The sequence below is a fragment of the Pseudorasbora parva genome, chromosome 25 (assembly GCF_024679245.1).
Source record: "Pseudorasbora parva isolate DD20220531a chromosome 25, ASM2467924v1, whole genome shotgun sequence".
NCBI classification, from domain to species: domain Eukaryota; kingdom Metazoa; phylum Chordata; class Actinopteri; order Cypriniformes; family Gobionidae; genus Pseudorasbora; species Pseudorasbora parva.
In genome coordinates, this window is record NC_090196.1 from 13,636,751 (window position 1) to 13,656,326 (window position 19,576).

The window sequence follows — 19,576 nt, forward strand, 5'->3', positions numbered from 1 at the left end:
TTCTTCCCCTTCTCATTTTACTTAAAGGGTGATATTTTAACACAATGAAAATGGACACATAGATTTTGTAATTATTATTTTTTTTGCATTATGCACATATATACAGAACCACATATATAGAACCAGTAACATTTTATATACAGCTGTTCCCAGCAAGTTTTCAAGTAGTAGTTGTGGACGACATATCATCGCCTCTCAAAGCCTCTGTTAAAAGAAAGAAGAAAAGAAAAAAGGAAAACAATAATTATTTAAACAGCAAAGACGGTGAGTTTTAAAACAAAAGTTGCTGCCTTACATTTTTAAGTACAATCAACTGGATTAAGTCAATTCAACTTAAATTACATTAAACTGATTTAAAAAGTAACCACATGTTCTCATAACTTATTGATCATATAATCCTTTAGTGTAAAGACAGAATTTTGGTGTTAATAATAATATGCAAAGAGCAGCATGAAGATTCTTCAAAACATCTTTTGTGTCCCACGGAAGAAAACTATGGAAGCTCGTTTCCGCCACAGAATAAAAAAATAGAAAAGGTTATTGCAACTTTTTTTTCCCCTCACAATTCTGACTTCCTTTTTCCTCACAATAAACTCGCAGTTCTAAGATAAAGTCAGTCTTTTTCCCCTTTAAAATTGGACTTTATAACTCGCAGAAATGCACGATTTAACCTCGCAATTGTCAGATAAAAAGTCGAAATTATCTTTTAAAATGTTTAATTGTGTGGAGGAATTCCATAAGAAACTCTAAGAAGCTTCCATAAGAAAACTTGTATGGAATGATGGTGAGTAAATAAAGACCAAATCTTTTTCTTTTTTTCCCAGCTAATGTTAATGAAAGTGCATTTATATGTGTTATAAAACATACTGTTAATGTAGTGATCTGCTGAGGTAAAGAGCTGTTCCCTGTCTGTGTGGTGTCATCGTAGGTCACTCCCTCTAGAAAGCCTGAGTTGAGGTAGCCTTCACCAGTATGGCAGTCATCATCCTCGTTGTCTACGCCCACACTGAACGCTTCCCTCATCCTCGCAGGAAATAGACAGTCCAGCAGCACCACCACCAAACCAATCACAGCGCACAGCAAACCTAAAAATACACCGTAATGGCCATAAATTAAATCATGTTTTTAAATATTTTATAAAAAAGAGTGATGAGCTTTCCTATAAGGAGCATTTACCCGTTGCCAAAGCAATCCAGAAGGAAAGGCTGTAGTCTGTCGTTAAGGACTCTGCACCTATACTGAAGTCACATTGGGGCACGGCGTATATAGTTGAGAAGGAAGCCATGGAGAAGAAGATGAAAGCAGCCGTGGCTATCATCATGTAACCGGCGTAGAGGATGACAGGCATTGAGAAGAGGATATTGGCCAGCAGCCAGCAGCAAAAAGCCGTCCTGGGGGAGAAAGCCATTCTTTACTTTAGCTTGTTTGCATTTGTTGAATAGGACAGAGTTTCTTTACACTACTGTAAGGGATTGGTGGTGACTGTGTGTTGGTTTACCACAGATTGGCTGAGGCAAAGCGTCCTGAGTATCTGTACTGGTAGATGAGCCCGCAAGCGCTGTTGCGCGTGAACTTCTCTGCGATGTAAAGGATGGGGTTAGGAAGACCCCGTTCGAGCGCGTCACCGTACTGCTCATCCACGCTACTCGACCACCTGAAGATCTCGTTGTAGTCGATGGTCTCGTTTATCTGGGATACTGGCTCGCCTATTGGAACACATAAAGACCCAGTGAGTTTTGCGTAGCTCCCAAAAGTGGACCAAACACACTGAGGACTTGTCCTGCTCACCTCTGAGTGTGATGTTTATTCCGTACAGGCCCACATGCAGTCCCACCTCAGCGGACACCACTGCGCTACTGAAGGATTTGTAGGTGGCGTTGGCCTTCACGCGGGCTTCAGCCCAGTCTCCAGTATAATTAAGCACTGAAGCGGACAGGAAGAGTTAAGCAAGATACTGAATGAATATGTAGGCTTTGTTATATAAGTTTAGCAGTTCTTATATAATGACACAAGATAATTGGACATTTGTTTCTGTTGTTCCAGCTGAATATTTAGACTCTTATTCACATAATCGCATTACATAACAAATGTCAAACTAAGTAGCATTACATTTAATTAAAGACAATCTCTGGTTATTACCTTGACCTCATTAAAAGTTATTGAAAACTTTGACTTGGAAGTGAAAAAATAGTTTTTCAGGACACTATACAGCAACAAGTAGATTTCCTTGCTGAAAAAAAAAGTGTCAAAATTGTACCTTAAGGGGTACAACATCTCGTCACTGGGGCAGTACCCTTAAAAAGACATTTGTATTATTATTTTTTACCAAAAAAATGTTCATAGTAGTACCTTAAGGTATGTATTTGTACTCTAGGGTACTAATATTTATCTTTTAGGAGTAAAAAAAGGTACAAAGATGTTCTTTTACTGCCCCAGTTAAAAGGTTTTGTACCCCATAAGGTACAATTTAACACCCGTTTTCTACTTTATAAAAATACTTGAAATACTCACCAACTAAGACAACTCCAATAAATAAACTAATGATTATCCTGAACATCCAGAACAGTCTCTGAAAAAAGAGGGCATTTTATTTTTAATATACTTTCACTTTTTTTTTACAGAAATGTACGTGGGGGCTGCTATTTTTTAGTTCACTTAAACTATCAAAATACCCCAGAAGTGTAATTTTAGTTTTAGTTTACAGACCCTGGGATTAGAAAGTAGAAAATGATTCTTATTAGGGGACTTGGGTTGACTGGGACACTTTTTTCCAAATCATCTCAATGGCAAAAAGTGTCCCAGTCATCCTGGATTCACCCTATTTGTAGAAAAATATAAATACTTTAAATAGGCAAAGTTTGATAACTCACGTAAATTCAAGGTGCAAGGAAACAGTTAACGTTAAATTTCAGAAAATCAAAATGTAAAAATGGCATTTTCAACAATTGTAAGCATTATAAAATTACATTTACAAATGGCTTAGTTTTTCTATTACCTCACATCTTTATTTATCATTTTCCCTTATTGGAAAGCTGAAGATGCATATTTATTGCGTTAGTGTTGTAGACAAATTAGCCCAACTCACCGATTTGCCTCGTATTCCTGGTAGAATGAGGATGAAACTGACAGCCAGAACCGAGAAAACCAGGATCACGATCAGCAGGCTGGTGTCGACGATGAACGGGCTTCTTTGTAACGAGTAGAACGGGTAAATGCCATCGTAGAAAGTCATCTTCCCTCCACAGGCAAGAACTAAAGCTGAAAGCAGGACAGTGTTGGCCAGAGGCTCGGTTACCTGAAGATTGCAGATAACAGTCTAGTGTGCGAATTATACAGTTCAAGGGTATCGAAATGTAAACGGCTGCTAGAAGGGCGTTTGGCGCAATATGTTTATTTTTGGCCGTTGTTATCTAGAGAAATCTGCAATTGTCAACCAAAGGGGGGAAAAATGGTTTTCTTTTTGTGTGTGTGTGTGTGATTTTGTAATTAAGTGATATAATTTAGTTGAAATATCGTCCATAAATATTCCTGACAGAAGTGCTCCGCAGCCACTGCTAGGTGAGCAAGTGATTTCCCTGCTAACAAAAAAAAAAAAAAATAGGCTACAAGAATGTTTTTGCTAATGTTCGAATTAAGTTATGAATATTCTGAGAACGTTTAAAACGTCCATTTTTTATAGCTAAATTATTTTAAAACGGTTATGGGAAAATGTTACAATTTATCATTTCAGTTTCAGGATAGAGAACATTCAAAAGCAACAAATAACGTTAAAGCAGATGAAATGTTCAGCTAACAGGAAAAAGATAACTGTTAACATAGAAACCTAGGCCTAACTTCGATAGTTATCCAAAGTTCTGAGAACGTTCAATGTGACCATATACACTTTTATATTCTAACTTGGTCAAAATTAGTTTAATCATGTTTAAACAAATAGGCTGCTATAAGGAAGGATAGATAGATGGTAGGCTACTTTTTATACATTTTTAAAAAGGTTTTTTTATCGGTTGTGTGAATGTTAAGGGAACGTTGCTGCAAACACGAACATTTCAGAAATTTTAGAGAACATTCAAAATGAACAAGTAGCCTAGCCTATAACGTTAAAATAACCAGATCAATGTTCAGCAAACAAGAAAAAAAAGGGTGGAAAAAAACAGACAAACATTGAATATGTCTGACCAGGGTCTGACAAATAACTTTGAAAGAAAATAGTCTAGAACGTACTTGGACAGAACCTTATCCAAAGTTTTGAAAACGTTAGATGGGTGAACATGTTACACAAATATGCTAGCCTATTTCTAATAGACCTGATTCAATTGTCTTCATGGAGGATTCAAATTAATTACGGGATCAAACTCCGATGATTCAACCCATCCATCTCCTTCTCACATTTTCGCACTTATAACCCGTCATCATTAAAACATCTTAAAATATATGTCCTACAACACAGAAAACGCTACTCTTATAACAGCCCGTTATAGCGCTCAGGTAGTTCCAAGTAAGCGCACCATTTGATTATCAAAGGACATCGGATATTCTCAGAGTCTGCCAGGATCCGATGCCGCTTGATAGACATTGACAAAACTCTGCAGACACAATGCCGTATTGCAACTCACCTGTGGGCGCAACGAGAGCCGTAAAGCAACACGGGATATGTGTCCTGGAAATAAAATGACCCGCTCGGCGCTCATCTTTTAAACGATCGCGCTTCCTAATAACAGCTTTGATTTGCATTGATTGGTATTTCCAGAGAAAGGTGGAATCTGCTCATGACCAGCCCTTCATCATAAACTCAGTGAGAAACGGTCAGGTGTGGATGTGGGTCGGACTCTCATTCCGTCACTCTGCTCTTCCTTTTATTTTCTCTGCACTCGATCTAAAGCGGACAGGCGAGGTCTGCTGTCCTGTACAGACTGACAGGTGTGACTGTGTTTTCAATTTAATTGCCTTAATATTGGTTTGAAGCTCCCGGCTTTGTCATTCTTCCTCAGTTGGGTCTACTTTTACACACAGCACTTAGTGTTTTCTCTAGTCTGAGGTGAAGTGCTCTTGCTCAGGCGAAGAGGTGCTTCATTGGTTCGCAAGAATGGGTTTATGTGAGGAGATCTGGAGGACTTTAACTGCCCTGACTGTTCTCTGTCAAGCTGTTGGTGAGTCTGTCTGTCTATCTATCTATCTATCTATCTATCTATCTATCTATCTATCTATCTATCTATCTATCTATCTATCTATCTATCTATCTATCTATCTATCTATCTATCTATCTATCTATCTATCTATCTATCTATCTATCTATCTATCTATCTAACCAATGTGCATTTTAAATAAATAAATATAGGCTAAACAATAAAAATAACAGCATTTTCATAGAAAAATACATGCATTTCGAGCTATTTATGAACATATAAACATTATGCAACAAAAAAAAAATCATGTTATTCATGAAACTTAAGTGTTGCAGTAAAAAAAAACTATTTAGCAATAAATAAGCAGGGGCGTAGAAAAGTCTCATTGTCACAAATGAGCCTTCTTGCCTTAGAAATAGAACATCATTTAATTTTTACACCAAAACAATACTTAAATGACTGTCAATTTTTGGGTGTTAACTTAGATTTTAAAAAGATGTCCTAGATAAATGTTAAATTCTTACTTTATATCTCACAATTCTGAAATGGGCTTTTTTTGCCTTGGAAATAGAGCAGATCTTAATTTTTACACCATAACTAAACTTTAATGGGTGTAAATTAGATTTGTAAAAATCCTAGATAAAAGTCTTGTGTATATTTTAGGATCATCTTGAATGTGCTATTATCCTATAATGTTTGTTAATGACTGATGTGAATTATTAGTGTTGCCAAACTCTCTTTGATCTTGATCCAAGCAGGTGCCAATTCTGCCATTACCTGGGAAGTTCAAAGGTATGATGGGTGGTACAATAATTTGGCATATCATGATCGGGGGGCTGCAGGTGAGTGATTCCTCTTGCTTTTTACAAAGTTAAAATAGTAAGAAATATTTTTTTCTAAACATCAGGATGCCGCCCCTACAGATGCAGCTCTGGTCCGTCTCTTGCCGGCGCAGTATACGGACGGCGTTTATCTGCCCCGACAGGAACCGCACCTGCCCAACCCCCGCCAGATAAGCAACACGGCCATGAGCGGCAAATCCGGTCTCCTGTCCTACAAGAACAGAACTGTTCTCTCTGTGGCCTTCGGTGAGTGTCTCCTTCATTTAAACTAGGTGCAGCCTGATGATTGAGACACAGCCAGCCCTTTAATTATAGTTTAAGGCAGTTCAGTAAGATTCCATTTCAGTAGAGGCATCCTGAGTGTCATTTACCTTAAAGGATGGAAGCTTGTTTCCGTAAAGGTAATAACAATAAGATCATGGTCATCTCAAATTCTGACTTTTTTCCCCCCTCACAGTTCCGAGTTTATAACTCACAATTTAGACTTTTTCCCCCCACTAATACAAGTTCATCTCACAATTTGAACTTTATCTTGCAATTGCAAGTTTATAACTCACAATTTAGACTTTTGTCCTTTATTACAAGTTTATATCTTACAACTCAGACTTTTTTCCCCCACAATTGTGAGTTTTATCTCATAATCCTGGCTCTCACAGTTCAGACTTTCTGCAATTGCAAGTTTTATCTCACAATTGCGAGTTGATATCTTCCACACAGACTTTGTTCCACTATTGCAAAGTTATATCTCACATTTCTGACTTCTTTTTCAGAATTACGGTATCTTTTTTAGATTAATTGATGAGTTAATGAAGATAATTACAACTTTATATCTCACAATTCAGACTTTATTTCCGCAATTGCTAGTTTATAACTCACAATTCTGTTTTTTACCTTGCAAATTTATTTCACAATTCAGACTTTTTTTTTGACTATTGCGGGTTTCTTTCACAATTCAGACTTTTTTTTTTTTGACTATTGCGGGTTTAGCTTTCACAATTCAGACTTTCACTAGTTCACACTTACATCAAATTAAATAGAGTAAAGATTATGCGTATTTGGCGTGCTGTCCGGGGGAGGGCTCTGGGCTCAACACAGCTTTTAACGATTACATAATCTTAACTTCTAATCGTAAACACGATTATAAATTTAATTAGAATTGTGCAGCCCTATACCAAAGTGGTATGTAACTTTAGAGACGGTCCCTAGATCCACGGATATCGAATGACTATGCCAAGGCAGCTTTACTCCAGTTAATTTCACCTGTAGTAAGTAAGTCTTGCCAGTAGTAATGTACTACAAACTTTGGAATGTAAAAAAGCCTTTTGGTGAGTTACTGTGAATTTGCAGACGGTCCCTAAAGCAGCCTCAGCGGTATCCGGTATCTTGGCTGCGTCCGAAACCTGGAAAATGCTTCCTTCGGAGGACACATTTCAATTTTTCAATTCGATTTTTGAAGGCATCAATCATGTATCCTTCGCTGCCCTTGATATCCCTTAATCCTGTGATTTCCATTCAGTGACAGTTGAGCTGGGAGAAAAAGATGGCGTCCAGAAGTTGCGTTTACGGGTCAGTTTGTGTGTAAATGTAAGTTTTTTACCAACATATTATATTTCTGATATAATTTCTAGCGAGAAATCACTACTGTAGTAATTGAATATGTTTAGTTCTCACCAGAGCTCTCTCTATTTAGCAGTAGATCATTAAACTGTTACACTGCCATAGAAGTCTGTCCGAAATTAGTTCTGTGAGGTGCCTGCGTGCACAAACGCTGCCTGCAGAGTCATTGTCTGGTGAGGCAGCGAGGCAACGAGTTAGCTGCCTAGGTTTTCGGACGCAGCCTTTACCTCGTTAAATTAGGTACTGCTCCTTTAAGGCGGAACGTACATTCCTCTCTCTCGCTGATGAGAGGGCAGTCCGTAGTGAAGCGCGAGCTGTGAACGTTGCATGGATGCGTTTTAAATTTCTGTTGCTCTTTGCCGTTTGTTTTTCTGTTTAGTAACCCAGTTGTCAGTGGAGTGTTTAACTGCCCCATGTGTGCGAGGGATTTACGGTGATAATAAACCCCCTTTGAAAAGTCTGATACGCGAGTTTGCTTCACTTGGCTGCAACCATTCAGGCCAGCTATCCGGCCTCTCTGTGTGAAGCATATTAAGACATACAATATTAATCACAATAAAGAAAATTGTTATTTTTGATTAGAATTTGCTTTGGCATGAATGTGCGCGATTCATTGCGAACTGCTCTGAACTGAAGCATTGGTGACGTGCACGCCCGTAGAATGCTCAGAATCTGAAACGTGAGGCTCACATTATCAGCTGGTTCCAACCAAGCCTGCAGCGCCCCTCTCAGAAACTGAAGCTTTCGCGCCTCGATCGCCCCTCGATCATTGTCACTGAGGCACTAACGGACTTTTTTCGGGATTTTTGGGAGCAGATTGGAGCTTTAGCTTTAATTTCTACATTTCCATAACTGTTTATTTCACACCAACATAATTAATTGTTCTGCATCTGTGAGAATGTGGGTGGGCTTTTGATAGCGACTGTACTTCCTGCTCTCTACTGCGCAACTTTGGTCCTTGGCATCTTTTACTGATTTAGCTTTGCCAGAAAGTAACATTATAATAATGTGTTCGATTTATATAGCGCTTTTCAAGGCACTCAAAGCGCTTTACATTGAAGGGGGGAATCTCCTCAACCACTATATTTATAGTTCATCACCACAGCAACCTTGTGATGAACGCAATTGTCGCGTGTGAAAAGTATCTGTCTGTAGTACCCAGAGGCGGCAATTGCAAGAAATATTGATGTGCGCCCGTAACAAATTATTTAAGATCATTTTCTATTTCTGTTGTAGTTTCCCCTGTTGCAAGTCTGCGGTGTGCACTTTTTACACTGTCCGAGCGCGACTCTGTCATCATTTGTATTTATTTATTTATTTTCTAAAACAACCAGCTGTTAACATACCTTAGAACAATGATTAGACTTTAGAAGACGGAAACGCAATTGTGAATCATAGCAAACACAATTACACACATTACAAAAGCAGAATTGGTTTTACCGTGATGGAAGCGGCCAAAATGGCTTAGAAATCTGTAAGGAAAAAAATGTAGCATTGTAGAATTGCTTCGAGCTGTTTGAGCGATCTATACAGCGTGGGCGGGCGAGGCGACCAGCCGGAAAAGCCATCCACGCTAAAATGGTCAACGAAAGAAGGTAAATCTGCTGAATACACACCTCTTATCGTTGATTCGCTTGATGTGCTCCACTTGTGTTTAATTAGGTTTAGTTATCTGCACATGCTCCTCCCGAAATTGTGTTAATAAAAACTATACTTATTTCCACATAAAACCTTTCAAATGTTTAAAATGTACAGGTTTGTCCTTGAATGCGAATGTGCAAATCGCCATTCGCGTGTGAATCGTCTTGGATTTGTGTGTGTGTACTTTTAAGACTCTCCTGGCAGCGCTCTCCTGCCACCCAGATCAGTCGTATTCTTTAGCCAATCAGATTTAGGCTTATCAATCGGCCAATCATAATCGCGTCCTGGTGTTACGTCATCAGCCTTTGCCCACAGTTCGTTATGGGATGGGGCTAAGCAGAGGTATGCACAATTGGATCTGTCAATACACACTTTCATGTTGTTGACATTTTAAAGACTATACTGGTTGCTCTTTTTCATGCAATTAAAATGAATGGGGACTTTAAAACTGATGCAAAAGCACCATAACTAAGGACTTTGAATCCTCCTAATCTTCCTCCACGTTACAGCGCCACTGTACACTTCTCCCTTCCATCCGATTATATAGACATTATTTTGGTGCATGTAAACGTAATTAACAGCTTGCTGTTTGGGAACTTTGTCAGTGAATAATTATTGAAAATACAGGTTCCAAAATCTAATAAAGGTTCCAAATAGAACCATATAGCCCGATGCTAAAGAAGAACCTTATAGACCATTTCAGAATGTTTGTAAACAATCGCCTCAAGATACTTCCGGGTGGCAGAACGCGAGCGGCTTCTACTGACAAACTGAAGAGATCAGCCGGCTACTGTAAATATTAACATAGTTAAGAACATTGCTGTTGTTTAAAGTTGAAACTATGACGAAAACGTGTTGTGTTTGGGGTTGCGCCATCAGATATACAGGAAAAGGTGTAGGATTTTATCGATTTCATTCAGAAAGAAGTAAATATATGCAGCAAAACCTGTGGGTGAGGAGGCTAAAGCGAGTGGACGTCGTCAAAAGTGGCGCTACAGAGAAGTATTCTCAAAATGGTCCATCTACAAAATCATAGCAGAGCATAATTATCTTCAGCTGGGGAATTTCGAGACTAATATTAGTAAACTTTAGATCTCTTTTAACCCCTTACGATTCAAAGATCATACGGCCTCAGATTACTATTGTTCAACATTCACTGCTCATCACACATTATCTGGACAAACTCAGTATCATCAGAAAGATTAAAGACTCCAGCTTTGATATTTGAACACTGTTTATGATAAAACTGGGTTGCAGTGACATTCAATTCTTAATTTATGTCAGGAGTGCATTATTATCGATCCGTTATGAACGATATTTTGAATAGATTATCAGACGCACTTTATTCTCTCGTCTTCACTGGCTCATTTGTGTTCATAGAGATCGCAAAGAACAGCTTTCAGTTTAGCTCTTAGTTTAAAAGTCCTCATATTTGGAGAAATATTGACATATCACGTTTGCAAAATATTTCGTCATACAGAATACCATTTCTATTCATTTCTCACGGAATTATTCGATATAAAAGAGTTAAAACATGCGCAGACCTCTCTCCTACTGTCTCGGACATTTCCTCATTCTGGCTCGAACGGGCCTATTCTAAATTTCTACGCCTGAACTAAGAAGCTAATAAACACACGATAACTATGGAATAAGGTTTTTGTGTGATTGTTCATGTGATTTCGGCTATTTTATATCAATAATGGATGTTTACATGACTGCTAACAGGTGTAGTGATTAGTTCCATATAAAATTATAAATATAACATATTTTAACATCGGGAGTTTGTGAGATATTGCAGATGCCACGAGTCATTAAAGTGGATCATTGCATCAAATCAGCTGGGAAACAGCATGACTGCACCGCGAGCCGGCCGCAATCACACAAGGTTTCGTGTTAAACACAGACACCGGAACTTTCAATGTTGCTGCTATAGCTTCAGATACAAAAAATAAAGAAAAAATGTGTGCAAAGGATTTGTTGAAAAGCAGAGAACAGGGAAATAGACTATCTACGATAGCCTAACATATTGTAATTCAAACAGCAACAGTCACTAAAATAACTACTCAATGGTAAGCTGAGGCTCATTTAAAAATTGTGGTATTAGACTAGCACTACATCTACTAGACCAAGGTTAGGCATTTCATGTATTGCTATCTCCTGAATTAATTAATCGGTCCCTCAATAATCATGTTAACTATGTCTGAATACTAGCGTTGCCATAGGAACGCTTCGGCTTTTGCCACCCGGAAGAACGTTTATTACTGTTGTGACGTCATGGTGAATTGTCCTATTACTTCAGTAAAACAACATGCACTGGTGTTAAGAATTAAGAACTTTGTAGAGTTCTTCAAAGATTTCACATGCAGTGAGATGCTTTTGCAGCTTATTTCCAAAAGAAGTTTTCCTAGTATTGAAAAGGTCAAAGAGAATTTGATTCCTCATGATTGCCATTTTCACACATGCTCTTTATTACTACATTAGGTTACCATGTGTGGTCTGAGATCTCAGAATCCCGTCGGCCTGGTTGCCCACCTGAGTTCATGCATATTAAAGTCCATAAAGAAGATCCTGTCTTTGGCTCCAACTCCTCAAAACCAGTCCTGCTCCAGTTCCAGAGAGCAGAGTGGGACCCGAGCACAGGCAAAAGTCCTAACAATCCTCGTACACAGGTGCACATGTAGTCACAATTAACAGTAAGAGTTTTGGAATGGACCCGTTTTTGATCTACCCATAACTCATTTCAGGTGAATCACGTGACAGCTTGGATAGATGGCAGCTCCATCTATGGATCCTCCAGCTCATGGTGTGATGCCTTGAGAACGTTTTCCAAAGGGCTCTTGGCCTCAGGCTCCTCACAGGACATGCCCAGACGTAGTAACAGCGGTTACTTCATGTGGAGTGCGCAGGACCCCAGTAGTGCTAGTCCCGGCTCACAGGAACTCTATGGTAAGAAATTGAACAGTTACTTTCTAAGTTGTAGTACATTTATTTATCATTACACAACCAATAGTTGCAATGCTAATCAGGAAGTTTTGGCTGGGTAAGACATGAAATATTGCCCATTTTCTAGGGGGGGTTTTCAAGTAACATCCCTTACAGTAACAAATACAAAACAAAAACCCACGAGGGGGTAAAAAAACAACAATAATAAAACATAAACCAAAGCCTCAAACATACCAAAAGGAATCACAGCGACCCAGGAGACGTAGACAATACAACGATACCACAAAGACTGACAAACACCAGGAGCTTAAAGGGAACAAATGAGGCAGGGACCGAGGAAACACAGGTGGGAGAAATCAAACACTAATCAGATAACAAGGGGGGAGGGATCAGACAATGACAGAAGCACAAAGGCCATACTGACAAAACCCACATGTGCACACAAGACAGGACAGGCATGTGACAACCATAGTTTCCTCCGAATACTATAGTTTTTACTGTTATTTCACTACTATAAAATTATAAATTAATATAGCGTCACATGCAAACACTGCAAAAAGCTTTTCGAATTTCCATTCAGTCAATAATTCATTAATTTAAAAACAATTATATAAAGGGATTTATTTGTTTATTTTGATTTATTTATCTATGAATGAATGAATGAAACTTTTATTGCCCCAAGGCTAATTTGTTTTACACTCAAGAGAGCCACATTCAACATAAACACAGATAACAATAAAGTAAAACCGCACCAAACATCCTACAACATTATAGTCATAGAGGATACAACAACAACAAAAAACACTAACAACGCAAGTTTTGGTTGCACCATTCATGGAAGTGGTCAAACTCAGTCCTAAAATCCAGTTCATTATGTTTTAGAAAACGATTAGGGCAACATTGTCTCCAAACTTAATTAATGAACAGTTGAAATGGTGACTAACACAATCATTAGTATATCAAATAAATAACAATGGTAATAAGACATAATTGCGGCACTCCCGTATTTGTCATGATGGTTCTTGACTGATTATGACCCGCCCCCACATACTGTTGTCTTCCTGTTAAAAAAGTCCCGAATCCACTTTACAAGAGTGAGGTTTACACCCATGTTTGTCAGCTTCTCTATCAACATGTTTGACTAGAAACTGGATGGAGTTGAAAGCGAACATGATGCGTACATGAGAAGCTGGTGTTTCAAGATGTTTGTAAATTTTATCCAGGAGGGTTGTGACCAATGTTGGGAACGTTACTTTAAAAAAGTAATTAGTTTTAGTTACTCACTACTTGTTCCAAAAAGTAACTGAGTTTGTAACTGAATTACTCTATAATAAAAGTAACTCGTTACCAGGGAAAGTAACTCTTTTCGTTACTGTACAAAAAAAAAAAAAGTTGCTATAAGTCATATAATTTTTTTTTTTTAACCAGTTTTCACAAGTCAGTTGCCTGTTCGGATGAAAATCGCTTCAGTGAGCGTAATTATAGTAACACCGCATTTTATTCTCAGTAACGGTAACGGTGTTGTAACGGGGGAAACAGTAATTCGTTTGATTACTCCTTACTGAAAATATCAACGCCGTTAGTAACGCCGTTTATCTATAACGCCGTTATTCCCATCACTGGTTGTGACCGCATCTTCCACACCCCTTTTCTCTCTGTAAGCAAACTGTAATGTGTCCAATCTTGGGTTTGTGTTTTTAAATTATTTAAATGAAGCCACCCAAAACACTTCATAGCAACAGAAGTGAGTGCCACTGGTCTAAAAATCGTTCAGTGTAACTGGTTTGGCTTTCTTAGGAAGTGGTAAAGTTTCCACTGTTTTCCATATCTTTGGGACTTTGTGTGTGTCAAGTGATTTTTGAAACAGTCCTCTGAACACCGGGCTCAGTTGTTCTTTGCAGTTCTTTAGGATGGTGCCTTCCAACCAGTCAGGGTCGGCAGTTTTCCGTGTCCTAATATGGGAGAAGATCCGGAGCTGATTGAGATGCACCCTTACCCTTTTTCCACCAGATTGAACGAAGTGCTAGTTCAGAGCCAGTGCTAGTGCCAGTTTGGTGTTGGCACCACAGAGCCAGGTCTTACGTCACTGTGTACATCTCATCTTTCTCAGCAACACTAGAGAGGCAGCGGGAAACACAAAAACACTAGGCTTTTTCGAGATGCATCAGCGCTGCATAGACCGATCAATGTATGATATTGCATGAGTGATTCAAAAGCATAAGGAATCATATGCCCTTGTTGTACTTTGATGTCATATGGCGATCAGGCTGCACAGCGCCGATGCATCTCGAGCAAGCCTTACATCAACAATGGCGAATGTTGCCTTACTATTGATGCACATGGCTTTACGATCTTACATCGGCATCAAAACACAGGGAATCCAACACATCCGTGCAGCTCGCCGTAATTTGTATAGACAGAGATTACAATCGAGTAGCTGTTAGCTCGATTAGCTGCTATTTAAAAAATGGCTTTTACAAGTTTGTGTTTGTCTTGTTGGTCACGGCAACCCCGCCACCAGCCACTGACGCAAGTGGTTCTTACTTTTAGCCCACCAATGTTTTGGTGCTACTTAAGAACCACTTTTCCTGGCTCGGAACTGGTGCTTTGGGTGTGGAAAGACAAAGAACCGATTTGAAACTAGGCTCTGGCTCTGAACCAGCACCAAGACTGGATTGGTGGAAAAGGGGTAGTAGGGTGGTTTAAGGGTGATTGGGACACTTTTTGTCATTGAGATGACTTGGAAAAAGTTTCCTAATCACCCTGAATTCACTTTTGAATAATATTGTGACTAAAAAGGAATGCAATAAATCTCATATCTCATATTTAATTTATCTCATAAAGTCATATTTTATTCACAATATAATATAGATAACATATCAAATGTTGAAAGTGAGACATTTTGAAATGCCATGCCAAATATGTGGTAAACATGGCCTTGTCCCAACTTTTTTGAGACGTGTTGATACCATGAAATTTAAAATCAACTTATTTTTCCCTTAAAATGATACATTTTCTCAGTTTAAACTCTTGATATGTCATCTAGCTATGTTGTATTCTGAATAAAATATTGACATTTGAAACTTCCACTATATTGCGTTCTGTTTTTATTCACAATTTGTACAGTGTCCCAACTTTTTTGGAATTGGGTTTGTATATACACATTTATTTATTTTATGTAAATAACAAAATAAATAAGTAAATAGATATTTGTATTTTTTTGTGTTTGTATTTTTCATTTATTTAAAGAGAAATAGAAAAAGAAACATAAATAACATATGTTTAAAACATATAAAAACACATAAATCGATGTATACATTTATTAATGAATAGATTGATTCATATTTTATTTATATATGGATAATTAGATAAATAAATAAATAAAAAAATTATATATATATTTTTTAAAATTTATTATTATTATTTTACTAAATTAATGAATTATAAAAATGTAAGAATTATTAAATAATAAATACCAGAGTTTTATTGTTGAGACTATGACTATAGTAATTATTGTATTTAAGCAGTCACTATGATTACCGTGGTACATTTTTGTAAGGGATTCATAGTCTGTCATAGGGTCAACTAAAACTCATAACAATGTGAAGGTGTTAACCACTTGTAAATCGCTGCATACATTGCAAAGAAATTAAGCAATACAGTACAAGAGATACAGGGTGGAATGACGTCAACCCTTTTACTTATTTACTGTATTTTCACAATATTGTATGGTTTTATTACTTATTTTTACTCAAATGTATTAAGTGCATTGCAACATAACTTGCCTTGCATGTTGTGGTTTTCAAGTGCTCGTTTTGTGTTCTCAGAGTTTGGGAATGCCTGGGCCAATGAGAACATCTTTTCGGTCACTGAGGGAATTATTTGGTTTCGTTACCATAATTACCTGGCCTCCAAACTGTTTAAGGAACACCCCTCTTGGTCAGACGAAGAGCTTTTCCAAAATGCCAGAAAGAGGGTTATTGCCACATTTCAGGTAAAGCAAATAGTCCTCAATTACTGACTCACTTCATGTAACAGCACAGGTGCCAATTTCGAGGGATGCACCACAGTATCCTTCACTTCTCACTTCCTCTGAACTCTAGCGTATAAATATAAATGTCATTAGACTAGATTTCTGAAGGTGTATGTGTTCTTTCTTTCTTCAGAATATTGCATTCTACGAGTGGCTTCCGGCCTATCTGGGAAAACCTGTGACTTCCTATCCAGGTGAGAGGTGTGTGTGTGTGTGTGTGTGTGTGTGTGTGTGTGTGTGTGTGTGTGTGTGTGTGTGTGTGTGTGTGTGTGTGTGTGTGTGTGTGTGTGTGTGTGTGTGTGTGTGTGTGTGTGTGTGTGTGTGTGTGTCTGAATGTGCACATGCTGAAGTAATCTGTGGTTTGTCTCAGATTCAACTTTCAGAAGATGTGTCGTCTCGTGTGAGACTGAGTTAAATTTACTTCCACTCATATATCACATTAAAGGTGCACTATGTAGTATTTTTGCAGTAAAATTTCCAAAAACCACTAGGCCAGTGTTATATATTTTGTTCAGTTGAGTACCTACAATATCCCAGATGTTTCCAACTATTTGTAAATTGTGAGAAAATTGCTATTTTTCCTAAGCACAGGGACGTTTCAGCATAGCGTTTAAGGGAGTCGCCTGTCAATTGCATCATATCTGCGCTACCCTCGGTTTCGGCTTTTATTTGGCAGGAGCGCTTTACTCTTAGCAGTGTGAACATGTGAACGCACGGAGTAACGTCATAACATCATTTTCAACACGCTTAAATGTGTGTGTGTGTGTGTGTGTGTGTGTGTGTGTGTGTGTGTGTGTGTGTGTGTGTGTGTGTGTGTGTGTGTGTGTGTGTGTGTGTCTGAATGTGCACATGCTGAAGTAATCTGTGGTTTGTCTCAGATTCAACTTTCAGAAGATGTGTCGTCTCGTGTGAGACTGAGTTAAATTTACTTCCACTCATATATCACATTAAAGGTGCACTATGTAGTATTTTTGCAGTAAAATTTCCAAAAACCACTAGGCCAGTGTTATATATTTTGTTCAGTTGAGTACCTACAATATCCCAGATGTTTCCAACTATTTGTAAATTGTGAGAAAATTGCTATTTTTCCTAAGCACAGGGACGTTTCAGCATAGCGTTTAAGGGAGTCGCCTGTCAATTGCATCATATCTGCGCTACCCTCGGTTTCGGCTTTTATTTGGCAGGAGCGCTTTACTCTTAGCAGTGTGAACATGTGAACGCACGGAGTAACGTCATAACATCATTTTCAACACGCTTAAATGTGTGTGTGTGTGTGTGTGTGTGTGTGTGTGTGTGTGTGTGTGTGTGTGTGTGTGTGTGTGTGTGTGTGTGTGTGTGTGTGTGTGTGTGTCTGAATGTGCACATGCTGAAGTAATCTGTGGTTTGTCTCAGATTCAACTTTCAGAAGATGTGTCGTCTCGTGTGAGACTGAGTTAAATTTACTTCCACTCATATATCACATTAAAGGTGCACTATGTAGTATTTTTGCAGTAAAATTTCCAAAAACCACTAGGCCAGTGTTATATATTTTGTTCAGTTGAGTACCTACAATATCCCAGATGTTTCCAACTATTTGTAAATTGTGAGAAAATTGCTATTTTTCCTAAGCACAGGGACGTTTCAGCATAGCGTTTAAGGGAGTCGCCTGTCAATTGCATCATATCTGCGCTACCCTCGGTTTCGGCTTTTATTTGGCAGGAGCGCTTTACTCTTAGCAGTGTGAACATGTGAACGCACGGAGTAACGTCATAACATCATTTTCAACACGCTTAAATGTATCTAATATGATAAACAGAGTTGCATTACCTCATAATCATAACCGGAAGAGCGGAAATAGTTTAGGCGCCCGGCGGATGTGTCCCGTCCTGTCATGATAAAAGTCCCGGTGCTCGCGGTGTTTGTGTAACAATCGCTCCAGCGGCTGTGCTCAGCTCCACAACACTCGGTCCTGCTCTGCTTCACTACAGTAACGTAATAACCGCATACATGAACGTGATTTCTGCCCGAGTCCTATTTTCCACCGGCTGTGAGGTGAAGACCACATGTCCCAAGATACTGCGCTCACACTTTGCATCATTAAACTACGCATTTGTTTTGAATAGGCGACCTCTAGTGGACGGAAAGTTGCATAGTGCACCTTTAAGGTGCCCAGACAGACAGACTGGTACATCTGACCAATCAGAGCAGAGCAGACCATTCACAACAGACCGATCCATCTGACAAATAAGAGCAGAGTAGACCAATCACAACAGACTGGGTCATCTGACCAATCAGAGCAGAGGAAGCTCTCAGAAAGGAGAGGTTTAGAGAGACTTTTATGTTTCAGACACTGTGAGAAAGAGCTAATGCTGCAATGTTTTGGACCTTGGATGCAAACCTGCTGTAGACATAAAACAATATTAACCTTTAAAATGTAATATAGGGGCAAATTAATAATAATTATTATTCTTTTTTTATTTAAAATGTTAGTTAATTGAGCCAATTTTGATTATCACCTTTTACCTTACTTTAAAAAAAGATATTTTAATATAAATAATACAAAATATAAATGTATTAAATGTATACAATTATTATTAAATTGAGCAAACTAAATAACATTTATAATTAAATTATTGGTGAATTGCCATGTCATTCTTCACTTTTCATAGAGGCCTGTGGATGTTAGCAAGATAGCGTTGATATCATGATATTTAATATCCACAGGCTGAATAGAACATTCCACTTTACAATTATTTATAGTCTATTATTGGGATATATCAAGCAAAATGAACTGTGGCTGGTCACTTTACATGTGGGTCAGACGGTCTCTTCCTGTTTAATGGGTGGTTCGAGGGGAGAATATGCTGTAAACTGGAGCAGACTTTATGCCGCTAGTCAAAGGTTGGCTAGTTTGTGGTCTGTTAAAATATCTCTTATGGTTTGCATAACGTGCAGTTGACAGCATGCAGATGCCATATACGTCATTACAGGTTAGCAGATGCCAAGCATGTCATTTCTGTTGAGTACAGAATTGCAGCACATGAAATTAATATTGACTCTATTTTTAGTTGTCGGTTTGTCACTCATTGGTTTTCATTTTGTTTTCATTTGTGTGTGTGTTTTTTTGTGAACAATAATGGCTGATTTAAAAAAAAAAATACTGATTAATATTAGCTTATAACAGACTATATAATATGAGTGTGATCACGCAGCGCTGCTCTCGTTCTGTCCCTCTGCAGGTTATCAGAAACATGTTGATCCAGGGATCTCTGCTGAGTTTGAAGCCGCTGCTGTGAGGTTTGGACTGACTCTTGCGCCATCTGGTGTTTATAAAAGGTACATTTTCTCAATTATTCTATTTCGTAAAATGCACCTGATCAGTTGAAAGCCTTTTTAGC

At 38.3% G+C, this 19,576-nt stretch overlaps 2 protein-coding genes across 2 annotated transcripts in view; one reads left to right on the top strand and one right to left on the bottom strand.

Moving 5' to 3' along the window:
* Nucleotides 1–3: 3 nt before the first annotated feature.
* duox2 (dual oxidase 2) lies at nt 4–3,313 on the bottom strand. The gene is given in 6 exon segments (XM_067435813.1): nt 4–1,123; nt 1,125–1,391; nt 1,499–1,706; nt 1,789–1,923; nt 2,512–2,569; nt 3,086–3,313. Coding segments are annotated over 6 exon segments (1,239 nt in total). The 5' UTR covers nt 3,233–3,313; the 3' UTR covers nt 4–699.
* The window catches only part of duox (dual oxidase), a 43,704-nt gene continuing 27,285 nt past the window's right edge, over nt 3,158–19,576 (top strand). Inside the window, exons 1-9 of the mRNA XM_067435814.1 lie at nt 3,158–3,208; nt 5,011–5,147; nt 5,882–5,965; nt 6,047–6,211; nt 11,705–11,892; nt 11,968–12,169; nt 15,994–16,160; nt 16,333–16,393; nt 19,418–19,514. Of these exons, the coding sequence (XP_067291915.1) occupies nt 5,084–5,147; nt 5,882–5,965; nt 6,047–6,211; nt 11,705–11,892; nt 11,968–12,169; nt 15,994–16,160; nt 16,333–16,393; nt 19,418–19,514 (1,028 nt within the window). The 5' untranslated portion in view covers nt 3,158–3,208; nt 5,011–5,083. The remainder of the gene's footprint in view (nt 3,209–5,010; nt 5,148–5,881; nt 5,966–6,046; nt 6,212–11,704; nt 11,893–11,967; nt 12,170–15,993; nt 16,161–16,332; nt 16,394–19,417; nt 19,515–19,576) is intronic.